This window comes from Phascolarctos cinereus, unplaced genomic scaffold (assembly GCF_003287225.1).
Source record: "Phascolarctos cinereus isolate Bilbo 61053 unplaced genomic scaffold, phaCin_HiC Scaffold_726;HRSCAF=1367, whole genome shotgun sequence".
Taxonomy (NCBI): domain Eukaryota; kingdom Metazoa; phylum Chordata; class Mammalia; order Diprotodontia; family Phascolarctidae; genus Phascolarctos; species Phascolarctos cinereus.
This window is the reverse complement of record NW_027556098.1, coordinates 88681697-88694570: the sequence shown is the minus strand read 5'-3', so window position 1 is coordinate 88694570 and position 12874 is coordinate 88681697. Positions and strand designations below refer to the sequence as shown.

The 12874-nt window shown below is 39.0% G+C and overlaps 1 protein-coding gene across 1 annotated transcript in view; it reads left to right on the top strand.

The window, feature by feature from the left end:
- Positions 1-12874, top strand: part of IMPG2 (interphotoreceptor matrix proteoglycan 2) — a 95542-nt gene that overhangs the window by 81196 nt on the left and 1472 nt on the right. Inside the window, exons 15-18 of the mRNA XM_078146136.1 lie at positions 6647-6857; positions 9007-9195; positions 10119-10317; positions 10996-11075. Coding sequence (XP_078002262.1) covers positions 6647-6857; positions 9007-9195; positions 10119-10317; positions 10996-11075 — 679 coding nt within the window. The remainder of the gene's footprint in view (positions 1-6646; positions 6858-9006; positions 9196-10118; positions 10318-10995; positions 11076-12874) is intronic.

Below are 12874 nucleotides of genomic sequence, written 5' to 3'. Positions count from 1 at the left end.
AAGTTCACACTGCTAGTGAGTAGGAGAGCTAGGATTCCAATCCAGGTGCAATTCTTCAAATCCAATATTCAGATCTAGTACTATTTCCATGCCATGCTACCCTCCACTGGCATGTCCCACTGGAACCTCACCTTTGTCCTCTTTCTTCAAATATCTCCCTTCAAACAGTAAGACTCCAGTGTTTCATCCTGAAAAGCAATATTGAAGTTGATGTTCATTACTGTATATACTGATTATTCTATGTCAGTGATTAAAATCTGCCACTTTTTAAAAATCTCTGTCAGTAAAATGTATCAGAAAATATTAAATATTGGTTGGCTTGTCAACTATTTTAGTTTAAAAAACAGCTGTTATAATCTTTCAATGAGCTTTTAAAAAATATAAATTGTTCTAATTCAGGGGTGGAGAGCCTTAGGCCTTGAGGCCTAAGTTTTACAGAACAAATCCTTTTATTAAGGGGATTTGTTCTGTGAAGGAACAAGCTTGAGGACCTAGAGGGCCACATGTGGCCTTGAGGCCTTAGGTTCCCCACTCCTGTTCTAGTTTTTGAAAAATTAATTGAAAAACTCCACTTATGTCAACCAGTCACTTACGTTTGAAACTTCAGTGAAACCTTTGATTCATTTCTCTCCTTCACTCTCACATCCACTCACTTGATGAGTCTAATCAATTCTGGTTCCAAAACTCTCGACCACTTTCCCCTTCCTTTTTGTTGTCACCTTCTTAGTTCAGACCTGTACTATTTGTCTCTTAGAATACTGCAATACCTTACTAGCTAGACTCTCTCTGGTCTCTTCCTCCCCCAACCCGTCCTTAACCAATGCCACTAGAACAATATTCTTAATGCATGATAATCTTGTCCACTCCTCTCTCCCTCCTCCATACATATCACCGAAGAAAGCTTCCCTACTTCCTGATACTCTGACACTGCCACCAGTCTAGTGCCAGCCCTCATCATTTCAAGCCTGGACGATTGCAATAGCCTGCTGGTGTGTCTGCCTGCCTCAGCTCTCTCCTCACTCCAATCCATCTTCCATTCAGCTGTCCAGTTGGTGCTCCTAAAGCATCGTGTCATGTCACCCTCCCTCTCACCCCCATTCAATAAACTCAAGTCCCTATTACCTCCAGGATAAAATAAAAAATCCTCTGGCATTTAAAGCCCTGGATAACATGACACCTTCCTTTCTAATCTTTTTATTCCTTACATCTCTCAACATGCTCTGCAGTCCAGTGACACTGGTTTCCTTGCTCTTGGTCACACATGATACACTATCTCTTAACTGAGCATTTTCACTGGCTGTCTTTTGTTCCTGGAATCTCTTCCTCCTCACATTTGCCTGCTGGCATCTCTGGCCTCCTTCAAGTCTTGGCTGACACCTGACCTTCTGAAAGAAACTTTTCCTAGACTTTCTTGCTTAATCTTAGTGCCTTCCTTCTGAGACTACCTCTGGTTTATCCTGTAAAGATCTTATTTAGACATAGTTTGCATCTTGTTTCCCCATTAGACTGGGAACTCCTTGAGATCAGGGACTGTTTTTGTTTTTGTTTTTTTGCTTAGCACAGTGCCTAGCACAGAGCAGGAAATTAATAAATGTTAGTTGATTGAGTGACAAATGTGGCCTAAACTTCTTAGCATGACACCCTCCTTTTACGTATCATTTTCCAGTATTCTTTGTGCACTTTGAACACAGTGACTTAGACCATGAGCTGGAGGGGATTTCAGTGGCTGTGCTCTGCCCTTTGGGGCCTTTGTCAATGTTTCCCCCTTGCCTGGAATGTCTTTCTTCTTCTCTGCCTGTTCAATCCTACCCATCCTTTAATGTCTGGGTTAAATGATACTCCAACCATGAAGCCTTCTTTGATCTCCCCAGATGGAATTCTCTCTTCCTCTTTATTCAACATTAAAAAAATTAGACATATTTACTTGGTGCTGGATACTTGATTTAAAAAAAAAAACGAAATAGTTTATGTCCTCAAATAACCTATTGTCTGTCATATATATTGTATCTCCCTCAATACGTAGCATGGCACTTTATATAGTCTGTACCAAATGTATTTATTGCTTGAATTGAATGGCCTGAGATCATTATCCTGTGCTATTTATAAAACATTACATTCACCAAGAAATGGAATAAATCAGTGCATTTAACATTGTAGTTATGACACATAAAACCAGAGTGCTACCTCTGATTGCTTTCAAAACACTACAAAAATTACAAAGTCATCATGGCAGTGATAATAAAAGTGAGTTGCATCTTTATTTAAATATAATGATGTTAAAAAAAACTGCTAGCAAAAATATTTTTAAGATATGGTAATTAAATGTTATTTTTGATAGAAATCATAATACATGTATATATACATCATGTATATGTACACATATAACACATGTGTATATATGTAGATACACATGCAAATTTTCCTTTTAGAGATATTGAATTTTAGGGATATAGCCTATATTTAGGAATATATTATATTTGGATCAGTATGGTGCTACAATTACATGTATTTTGGATTATGGACACCTTTGCATAATTACTTTCTCAAGATTAGCTAAGAACTTGGGGCTTATACATATTATGTTTATGTCATATGTTTCAGGAACACTACAGACATTTTCCATAAGGCTCAATTCCAGACCTGGTTTAAATTATTTTCTAATTGCTAACATTTGAAAGGAATACTCAAGAGCAAGGGGGATGAATTGTAAAAATATATAGTGGAATTTTGATCTTCCATCCCCTTGGTACTTTAGCACATTCATGGGCTCCTTCAGGGATGACAGTCTTGGTAGGGGCTCCCACAGACTGTCAAGGCAGCAGAACTTGAATAGGCCCCTGCTAAGAACAGGTACTAGAACCAGAATAGGATAAAAGGACATTGGTCAGTATATTGAATCTTTCTGAGTTGGTTACTGCCTTCACTGCTTCCTCTTTCTAGATATATATTTTTTTCAAATAGATGATGAGTGAATGAAAAATCATGCACTATACTAAGTGCTAGGGATGCAAAGAGAAACCAGGAGACAATACTTGCTCTTAAGCAGTTTACATTCTAACTGGGGGAGGCAATATGTAAATGAAAGTTCTGCTTCCCAGTGAATAGAAAGGCTTGAAAGTCCTATAGATGAAGTAGAGGGGGTCTTGGCAATGCTAGGCATTTACAGGGCATAGAAGTGGGGCAGATGGTAAGTCCAGGGGGACTTTATAGAGTCAGTGTCAGAGGAGATAGTAAAGCTTGTTGGTCCTCCATCTTACTGGAAGAAATAGAGTTGGTGATTCCCAACTCATCTAAGCCATGAGAACAGTAAAGCAGCCCTGTTGGGTTCTGGGCATCCCCAACCAGGGAAAGAGGAAAAATAAAGGTGAAAAGGTTGTAATGATGGAGGATCTTCCCACCACCAGGTCATCCCACATGGAGTTATTTTTAAAATAGTGAGAGTCAATTGTCACATGACGTCAGGTTGCTATACACAGTTGGGTGTTGTTGTTACTGTTTTTTTCCCTCCCTCAAATTCCTTTTTTTTGTTTTGTTATTATCTAACCTCCCTAGAAGTTGCTGTGGTCTTTCTGTATCCTCCCCTGAAGTCAACAGCAGCTTTCTTTCTCTGCAATATATCCCTTTATGCTTGACACAAAACACAGTGTGGGGAGAAACATAGAGCCTGGTGAGGTGGAGGAGGGCAGAGTTGCAAATGGCAAGTGGTAAATGAAGCTCTTATTGAATCTCAAAGCATGTAAAATTGCTTTTGACACACTGATGCATATTTCTTAGGCAGAACACTACAATCTGTTTCCATGGTTCATGGCCCTAGGCTTTAGTGGGATTTGGAAAAGATTAGGGAACAAAGATGATGCAAAACTCATTTCCCTGGCCTAGAAGAGAGAGTTGAAATAGTATATCCTTTTAAGGGAAGTTTTTAATTACACTTCTTCAGTGAAGTCATTCTCTCTATCTCAAGTAAGTAAAATAATTCTCTAGAACTCAATTGCATCAGGTGACATTTGAAAACATTTTTATTTTTTAATTGAGTGACTTGCCCAGGGTCACATAGCCAAGTGTATGTCAGAGGCATGACTTTTGCACAGGTCATGATGGCTCTGAGGCTAGGTTCTCTATCTGCTATATACAGGGCCATTTGAAAACAATGATAATGACCCTGGAATTAACCCAAATGTAGAAGAAACTTCAAACCAGTATATGGATTTAATGCCTGGAAATTTTTTTTTCAGAAGACCCGGATTCTACTCTTGGCTCTGCCACTTACTAGACATGTGGTCTTGGTTCTCCGACTCTCACTTTACTTATCTATCAGTTGTGGCTATGAACACCTTGTAGGCTTATTATAACAGAATAAAACAATGCATATGAAATACTTTGAAAAGTTAAAATACTTACATATCCAAGGATTTAGAATTTCCGAGGCATGGGTAGCCTCTTAACAATGCAGATTGTAACTTTGGATATCTTCTCTTAGTAGAAGATCATTGAGAATTGCTGTGATGGGAAAAACATCACCCTGTAGTCCAGAGGTTCTCAAACTTATTTTGTCTACTCCCTCCTTTGTAAAAAAATTACTCATCGCCCTCCCCTGGAAATCTAGTTTCTTTAACCCTTTAATGATTTTTTAAAAAAATTTGCATCATTTCAAAAAAATATAAAATATTTTCTAAAAAAATGATGCATCTTAAATTTAAAAATTTATTGCAAATTTTGGGGTTTTTTCTTACATTGAAATTTTGATGATGCAATATTGTGTCATGCAATTGTATAGTATATTATAAAAAAGTCATTACATGCACATATTCCTGCTAATGCATGCTGGACTTCCCAACAATGTGCCATATGCTCGTCTGCCAAAGCTTGCTTGTTAAGACCTATCAGAAGACTTGACCACTGATTGGTTATAACTTGCATTTTGTGTGCTTATTTGGAAAATAATATAATCACTATGGCTTTAACTCTATTACACAACAGATGAAATATGTACGAATGGTTTTTCAAAATTTTCTTCTCTTCTTTCTTTATGCTTCCACTGCTCCCTTGTTTTTATTCAATGCCTCCCAATTGCACCAGAGGCTACTACTGCTCCCCTGGATCATTCCAGCACCCCTCCAGGGAATGGTATTGCCCACTTTGAGAACTTATGTTGCAGTCCCACTTGTGATGAACCTCTCCTAACTTAGCTAGGCTGGTCCTTGTACAATTGATGCCACTAGGCCCATAATCTAAGCTTATCCATAATGGATGGAGGGCTGGTCTCGAGTCAAGACAAACTGGGTAGAAGTCTTGCTCCTGACCCATACTGGTTGTACTAATCTGAGAAAATCAATGCCCCAAGCAATTCTCTAAGAAAATTAATAGTAATTTGCTTTTATAGAGAGAATCTCCTCATCAGGAAGCCTGGACCAGAACAAGAAAAACCATCCAGATTAGTAGGCTCTCCAGAGCTTATACCCTGCTTACTTTGCCTTTGAAAACCTAATGTCAGCTCTAGGCTAAAATTAGGCATTAGAGAAAGACTTTAGTGGAAGAAAAATCAAAAGTATTTATAAGTCAGAGGTCATCTCTGAAGGCAGCCATGGGGAAAGAGTGCTATATTGGGAGCCAACGAATGATGCTGTCATGAATTATCACTAACAAATTGATTAATTAGATGACTTGAAGCAATCATTAACTTCTCTAGGCCCAAATTTCCTTATCCAGAAGAATGAAGAGATTAGGTTAGGTAGTCTATAAGGCCCTTTCTAACTTTAAAAATTCCATTATTCTTGTTTTCCTGTGGATATTACCCACAGAGTGAGGCAACCTTTCATGATGAATTTCATGAATCTGTCCCTGAAGCATGGAAGACTTGAGTTCAAATCCTCTGATATATAATAATTATGTAAACTTGGGCAAACCATTTAATATTTCAGTGCTTAAAGGCAACTCTCTGAGACTATAAACTGTAGAGAAAGAGGCAGAAAAAATTCCTTGTCTTGAATTCCCAATACTAATGAAAGATGGGAGAGAGGGAATAAGTATTTACAGAAGACCTACTATGTGCCAGAAACTAAGCTAAGCACTTTACAAATATTATCTCATTTAATCCTTACAACAACCCTGGGAAGTAGGGGTTGTTATTATCCCTATTTTATAGTTGAGGAAATTGAGACAAACAGATGTTAAGTGACTTGTCCAGAATCACATAGTTAGTAAGTGTCTGAGACCGGATTTGCACTTAGGTCTTCTTATCTCCAGGCCCAGCACTTTATCTACTGTACCATCTAGCTACTTATGATGAGAAGCAGATCCAGGAAAAATAGAAAATTACCTATTAAGGTCCTACTCCAATAGATGGACTTGGAATAAGGAAGACTTGAGTTTGAATCTCACCTCAGACATCTGCTCACTGTGTATAAGTCACTACCCTAGCTGAATTGCATGAAAAGTGTGAATTCACTGGGCCTCAGTTTCCTTCCCTATAAAAAGGATTAGTGGAACTCAATGACTCTAAGGTCTCTTCCAGCTCTAAATCTAGGCTCCTACGATTCCCACTGTGGAATGGAGGTGACTGTTGGTCCTCAAAGGCCAGGCCAATGGAATACAAGCTCTAGGAGCCTCACTGAATAGGGTCCCTTTTCTGCTTTGTTTAAATTTTCAGGTGATCAAGCTGATCCTTGTAAGTTCCAAGCTTGCAATGAATTTTCTGAGTGTGTGGTGAACCGCTGGAGTGGAGAAGCTGAATGTATATGTTACCCTGGTTACCAGAGTCTCCAAGAACTGCCCTGTCAGAGTGTCTGTGAGCTACAGCCAGATTTCTGCCTGAATGATGGAAAGTGTGACATTATCCCTGGGCACGGGGCCATTTGTAGGTATGCCATTAGCAGCTATTTTTGTTTGGCAGGGTTGGAATACTGCTCTGTGTAGTAAAGTGTGCACCTGTAGAATTTTACATGTTAAATGGCATCTAGGTGGCTCAGAGGATAGAGCACTGGTCTTGGGGTCAGGAATACTTGAGTTCAAATCCAGCCTCAGATACCTACTAGCTGTGTGACCCTGGTAAATCATTAATGGTTGCCTCAGTTTCCTCATATGTAAAGTGTGGATACTAATAGTACCTACCTCCCCAGGGTGTTGTGAGGACCAGATCTTAGCTATGTGATGGCTATTATTATTATTAATACCTTACATAGGTATAATGTTTTAAAAGTTACAAGACACTTTCACATTCATCATTTAATTTGATTTGCATATTAGTCCTGGGAAGCAGAACACATGTTATTATTATTATCACCTAAAAACTAAGCAAAGTCAGAATCAGAGAAGTTAAGAGGCTCGACCAAGATCACATAGTGAGTAACTTGAAGCAGAGGGATATTTATATTTGCAAAATATTTTAAGTTTTAAGAAGCACTTTCCCCCACAACAACTCTGTGAGGTAAAGTAAAATTATATTTTTTCCAGCAATTATCTTACCTCCCATCCTTCTATCAGAAACAGTTCATGTGATTGCTCTACTATAAGTTTTTAAAGGCTCAGTTTCACTCTTTTTACTGAGGGCCATTGGCAGTGACCAATAGAGTGCCTGTCTGGCTGAATCTCACTGAATAAACACCTGCAGTTTTTAAATGAAAATCTTAAAGTGCATGGACCATCTGGGAAAATTCATAGCTCAAGAATCACATGTAAATCCTCTTGAAATGACTCACATGTAATGCAAAAATAAAATTCTTCACAAGAATCCCAACTAGAGTATAATGTAACTGTACCCACTCCACGGGGCCTCTCCCCTTGCCTGTTGCATGGAATAGCCATTGTTCTAGTCACATAGACCTGTGTTCTACTTCTTTCTCTGCCATATGCCTCTGGAGTCATGTGGACTTGGGGAAGCCAATGATCTCTCTGAGAACAAATTTTTTTCTGATAGAAAGCTGGCATGGATAATGCTGCAGGATCCTATTAGGGCTATATTAACAAAAGACCAAGGGTCTCCCCAACTACTAACCAAAAAAGAGGAAAAGAGAGTAGACTTTTTCTCACCAGAAGAGCAGCCTTCTCTATACCACCATCCATAGAATGGGTAGGGAGCCATGATGCTCTCTTTTGCTCTACCTTTGAGAAGAGGAACAGAAAAGAGAAAATTCTCTTTGGGTCCATTGAAAGGGAAGAGAATGAGCCCTAGAACAGAGCTAGCCTACTTAATTGTAAGGAAAGAAAAAGGAAAGGGAACAAGTATTTATTAAGCACCTAACATGTTCCAGGCACTGTGCTATAATCCCTTTACAATTATTATTTCATTTGCTCTTCACAACAACCCTACAAGATGAGTATTATTATGATCCCCATTTTACAGCTGAGGAAACTGAGGCAGAAGGAGATTAAGTGATTTGCTCAGGGTCACACAGCTAGCAAGTGTCTAAGGCTCGATTTAAACTCAGAGTTTCCTGATGCCAAGCCCAGCACTCTATCCACTGAAAGAGAGATTGAAAGAAGAAAGCTGAATACCAAGGTTCCTAAACCCATCTACAACTTTTACTCACTCTAATTAGATCACATACTTCTAGCCCTGTTCTTTCTTTCTATGATCTAGGCCTTCTTGGTTCTGACTTCTTGGAGGTTGGAGGCAACATTGGACTCTAGCCCAAAATCAACATGCCCCCATTTTCCAAGGGGTGAGTCAGATTTGAATTAAGGAGCACTTACTAGCTATGTGACCCTGGGCAAAGTCACTTAACCTTGTTTGCCTTAGTTTCCTCATCTGTAAAATAAGCTAGAGAGGGAAATGGCAAACCACTCCAGTATCTTTGCCAAGAAAACCTAAAATGGGGTCATGAAGACTTGGACATGATTGAAATGATTGAACAACAAAAACAAAGTCTCCTTTCAGCTCTAACATTCATCACTTTTAGCTAAATCCTTTCTTCTCTCTGCTCCTCACCATAACAGCTACCAGTGATTTAGTGACTGGACCATTTTTCTGAATGGTGATATGGTTTTTGTGGTGGGGTTTTTATGTTCTAGATGCCGTGTAGGTGAGAACTGGTGGTATCGAGGGGAACACTGTGAAGACTACATGTCGGAGCCTCGGGTGATAGGAATTGCTGTTGCTTCAGTGATAGGCTTTCTTCTTGTGGTCTTGGCAGTCCTCTTCTTCTTGGCTAGGACTCTGAGAGACCAGTATGTGAAGAGAGAAAGAAAAGGTTCCCTCAGGTAAGTGAAAGCACAAGTCTCTTTGCAGTGACTCCATTTCTCCTTTTGTGTGAAGAACCCAAATGATTGCTATTTTGAATCATCTCAGATTGAATGGTAATCAAAGTCAGATCATCAGTTGGGATAGATTTTGGACAAGAACTAAAAAATGGGGCTTTGTTTCAGCAGGTGTGGCTTCATCTGGTGGTGAAATACGCCACCATTTTGAAGAGAGTGCTCCAGTATTTTTTGGGTGGCTATATGATCACAAAACATTATTACTCTCTGTCCCGTTGTTGCTAGAGTAGCCTATTTCAAATGCTAGTCTTTTGGTAATTATATGCCTATTCCAAGAGGCAGTTGGTAGTATAGTATTTGGAGCACTGGACCTGGAGTCAGGAAGACCTGAGTTTAATCCAGTCTCAGACCTTTCCTAGCTGTGTGACCCTGAGCAAGCCATTTAACTTTTGCTTTCCTCATCTGTAAAATGGGGATCATATAGCAGCTACCTCCCAGGGTCGTTGTGAAGATTAAATGAAATAATTATTGTGAAGTGTTTTAGCATAGTGCATGACACATAGTAAGCACGATATAAATGTTAGCTATTATTATCATGACTCTCACTGATAAATTCTCTTTGTTTCCAAACTGGTTTGCCCTCAGAGGAGTCATTTCTTTTAATATATGTTCCTAGAAGATAGAAAATGGATATGCTCATTCCTCAGCCAAGTACCAGAATCAAACAGGCACATTCATTAATGAATAAATATTTGGTGATTAGATTTGACACTTCTGATAGTCACACCTTGGTATGTACATTCAGCCTCTAGTGACAGCCTCTCTATTTCCAATATGAGGTCCATATTCAACGTTCTGATTTAGATAAAATCCCCAAGGTAGAGTTGACTAAACTGTGGGTTGACTGTGTTGTATGATTACAACAGGAGGAGAGACAGCCCCCCATCCCTTGAGAGTGCTGTGAAGTACAACCCTGTATTTGAGGGTGATGTCACTGGAGATGATCAGTATGGGAGAAGCTACCCTCAGCTTACTTCCTATAGCTCTGCCAGTGGAGAGGTGCCTACTGCCTTCAGTGGTGAAGAAATCAGGCACATCCATGAGGACCATGAGCTTACCAGTGAGGTGTGTGATTTTGTTCCTCTGTCAATTCTCTCTTTTGTTCCCTCTCTCTCCACATATATATATATATATATATACATATATATATATATATATATGTATATATATATATGTGTGTATATATATATATATATACACTTGCATGTATATATACACACATATATAGGTGTATGTAGTATATAAGCACATGAAAGAGATATAATGTATGTAGTATGCAGACATATATGCATTTATATACATGTCTAATACGTGTGTATATATTGTATGTGTGTGTGTGTATAGTGCGAAAGCTGTTCTGTGGTTATCTGTCTTGACACCATGAAACACACAATGATGCTGACGCATGCATGCACAAAGGTGACCTAATACATATGGCATAATGTTGAGTAGTATCAATTTAAATTTGGGACATCTGCAGAAAAACATATAAAAGAACTCTTTTTACCTTGATGAGAAGATATGTAATGGGGCACACCAGCACCCTTCTTTATAGTCCCTATTAATACAGAGACTGGTAAGGTAGTATTAGAACCTCTACCTCTTTCTCTGAAGGGATAATGTGTTTTTTTTTTTCCTGGGGAATGCAAGTGGAAAATAGTAGGATGCCATAAGCCCATTTAAAAGATAATTTGTTTTTGTTTTTGAAATTTTTCTGAAGCATTTTCTCATTTTTTAAAAAAGGAGATTCAAGAAAGAGCCAGGCTTTTTGAACTTTATGCCAAAGATCAACAGTTTGCAGAATTTGTGAAACAACATCAAACGTAAGTATTTGGAATATTGCCTTTGCCCAGAATTCTTTGAAATTTGTATAGTAGTAATGCTGCCAGAATTAGTTTAATTATTTTGGTTTGTATGGCATATGTGACCAGGATGGGTGCCTAACCTGATGTTAATGGTATGTGATTTTCCCATTAGAAAATTCTTAGAGTTGAGGACTTAGTTCTAGCCTTAAGCTGTCACATATCCTATCATATTCATCCATTATGGAATCTTACTACACTCATTGCACCTTGTATTTATAAATCTTGTGAAGGAATAAAATAAAATGTCAGAGCTGAGAGGGACCTCTGAGATCATCTAGTCCAGCTCTTACTAGAAGTAGGAATCTTCTTTATGACTGAATGTAACATTCAGTCTCTGCTAGAACTCCTCCAATGTCAGGGACCTGAAGGCACCCCTTCTCCCCCCACTCCATTCCATCAATGGACTGCCTTGTTAAATCTTTTTACCTTCCCATTGTGTCATCCCATTTATATACTCTCTTCCACTCCTAGAGCAAAAATACTTTATTACAGGGTTCTATTCTCTCTCTCTCTCTCTCTCTCTCTCTCTCTCTCTCTCTCTCTCTCTCACACGCACACACACACACACACACATTTTTTTTTTTTGGAGTCAATTAGGGTTAAGTGATTTGCCCAGGGTCATACAGCTAGTGAGTGTTTGAGGTGCAGTTCTTTACAATCACATACTGCAAGATATCCTTTCTGTCTTAGAGTTACATTATTTTCCTGCATTTACATTTTTCAGCGCACAACTTGAGAACCTGCCTGTGAATATTTTAGCTGATTCTTATCTCTCTTCCCCCTTAGATAAAGTGAGTGATGTTAGGATACAAAACAGAAAGTAGCTTGGGAAGAGAGTCTTGTGATGCGTCCCCCAATGTACTGAGCTTAACCTGAGTCCCATGCCCAGATCTGGCACCTCTTCCAGGTTGCCAACGCTATCACATGGAGCCTCCTGCTCATCTTAAAATCTCAGAGATACTTCCTCAGTTCAGGGCTGGCTCCATGTCACTCTATTTTTTTTTTCTCCTTTGGCATCACTGTACTCATCTAGTTTTTTTTTTTCTACCTGGGATCCTCTTACCCAATTTTGTTTTTAGCAATAGCTCCCCTGTCATACTGCCTCTGAAAGAAGCATGATGCCGTTCTTTAGAGCTTTCATGGATTTTGATGTCAACTGACTGAGCCCTGGCTCTGGAGTTTGAGGTCCTGGGTTCAAACTCTACCTGTAATGCTTATCACCTGTATAACTTTGGGCAAGTCATTTAATCACCCTGGGCCTCAGTTTCCTCATCTGTAAAATGAGGGGGTTGGACTATATGACCTCTGAGGACCCTCCCAGTTCTAGATCTGTGATCCTGTGAATACAGGGAAACAAATTATTAAGTCTGTTGGAAAAGGGGGAGATTTTGGGAGAGATACTCCCTATATCCTTTGTCAGTTTTATCAAGTTTGCTTATATCCTAAATCTGTACTCTCAGGATTTTTTAAGCAATTGATCCCCACATCCTCAGGAGAGAGAGAGAGAGAGAGAGAGAGAGAGAGAGAGAGAGAGAGAGAGAGAGAGAGAGAGAGAGAGAGAAAGAGAGAGACAGAGACAGAGAGACACAGAGAGAGATTGATCAGAACCGTCAATCACATAGACTGCCAAAGGAAATTATTAGTTCAATTAGTTTTGGACCAGATCTGTGATTTCATTGGTATAACGAATTCTTGGTGAGGAAATTTCCAAACCATCAAGTTATCAAAAAAAGTGAGCCCTATATAATGGAAATAGA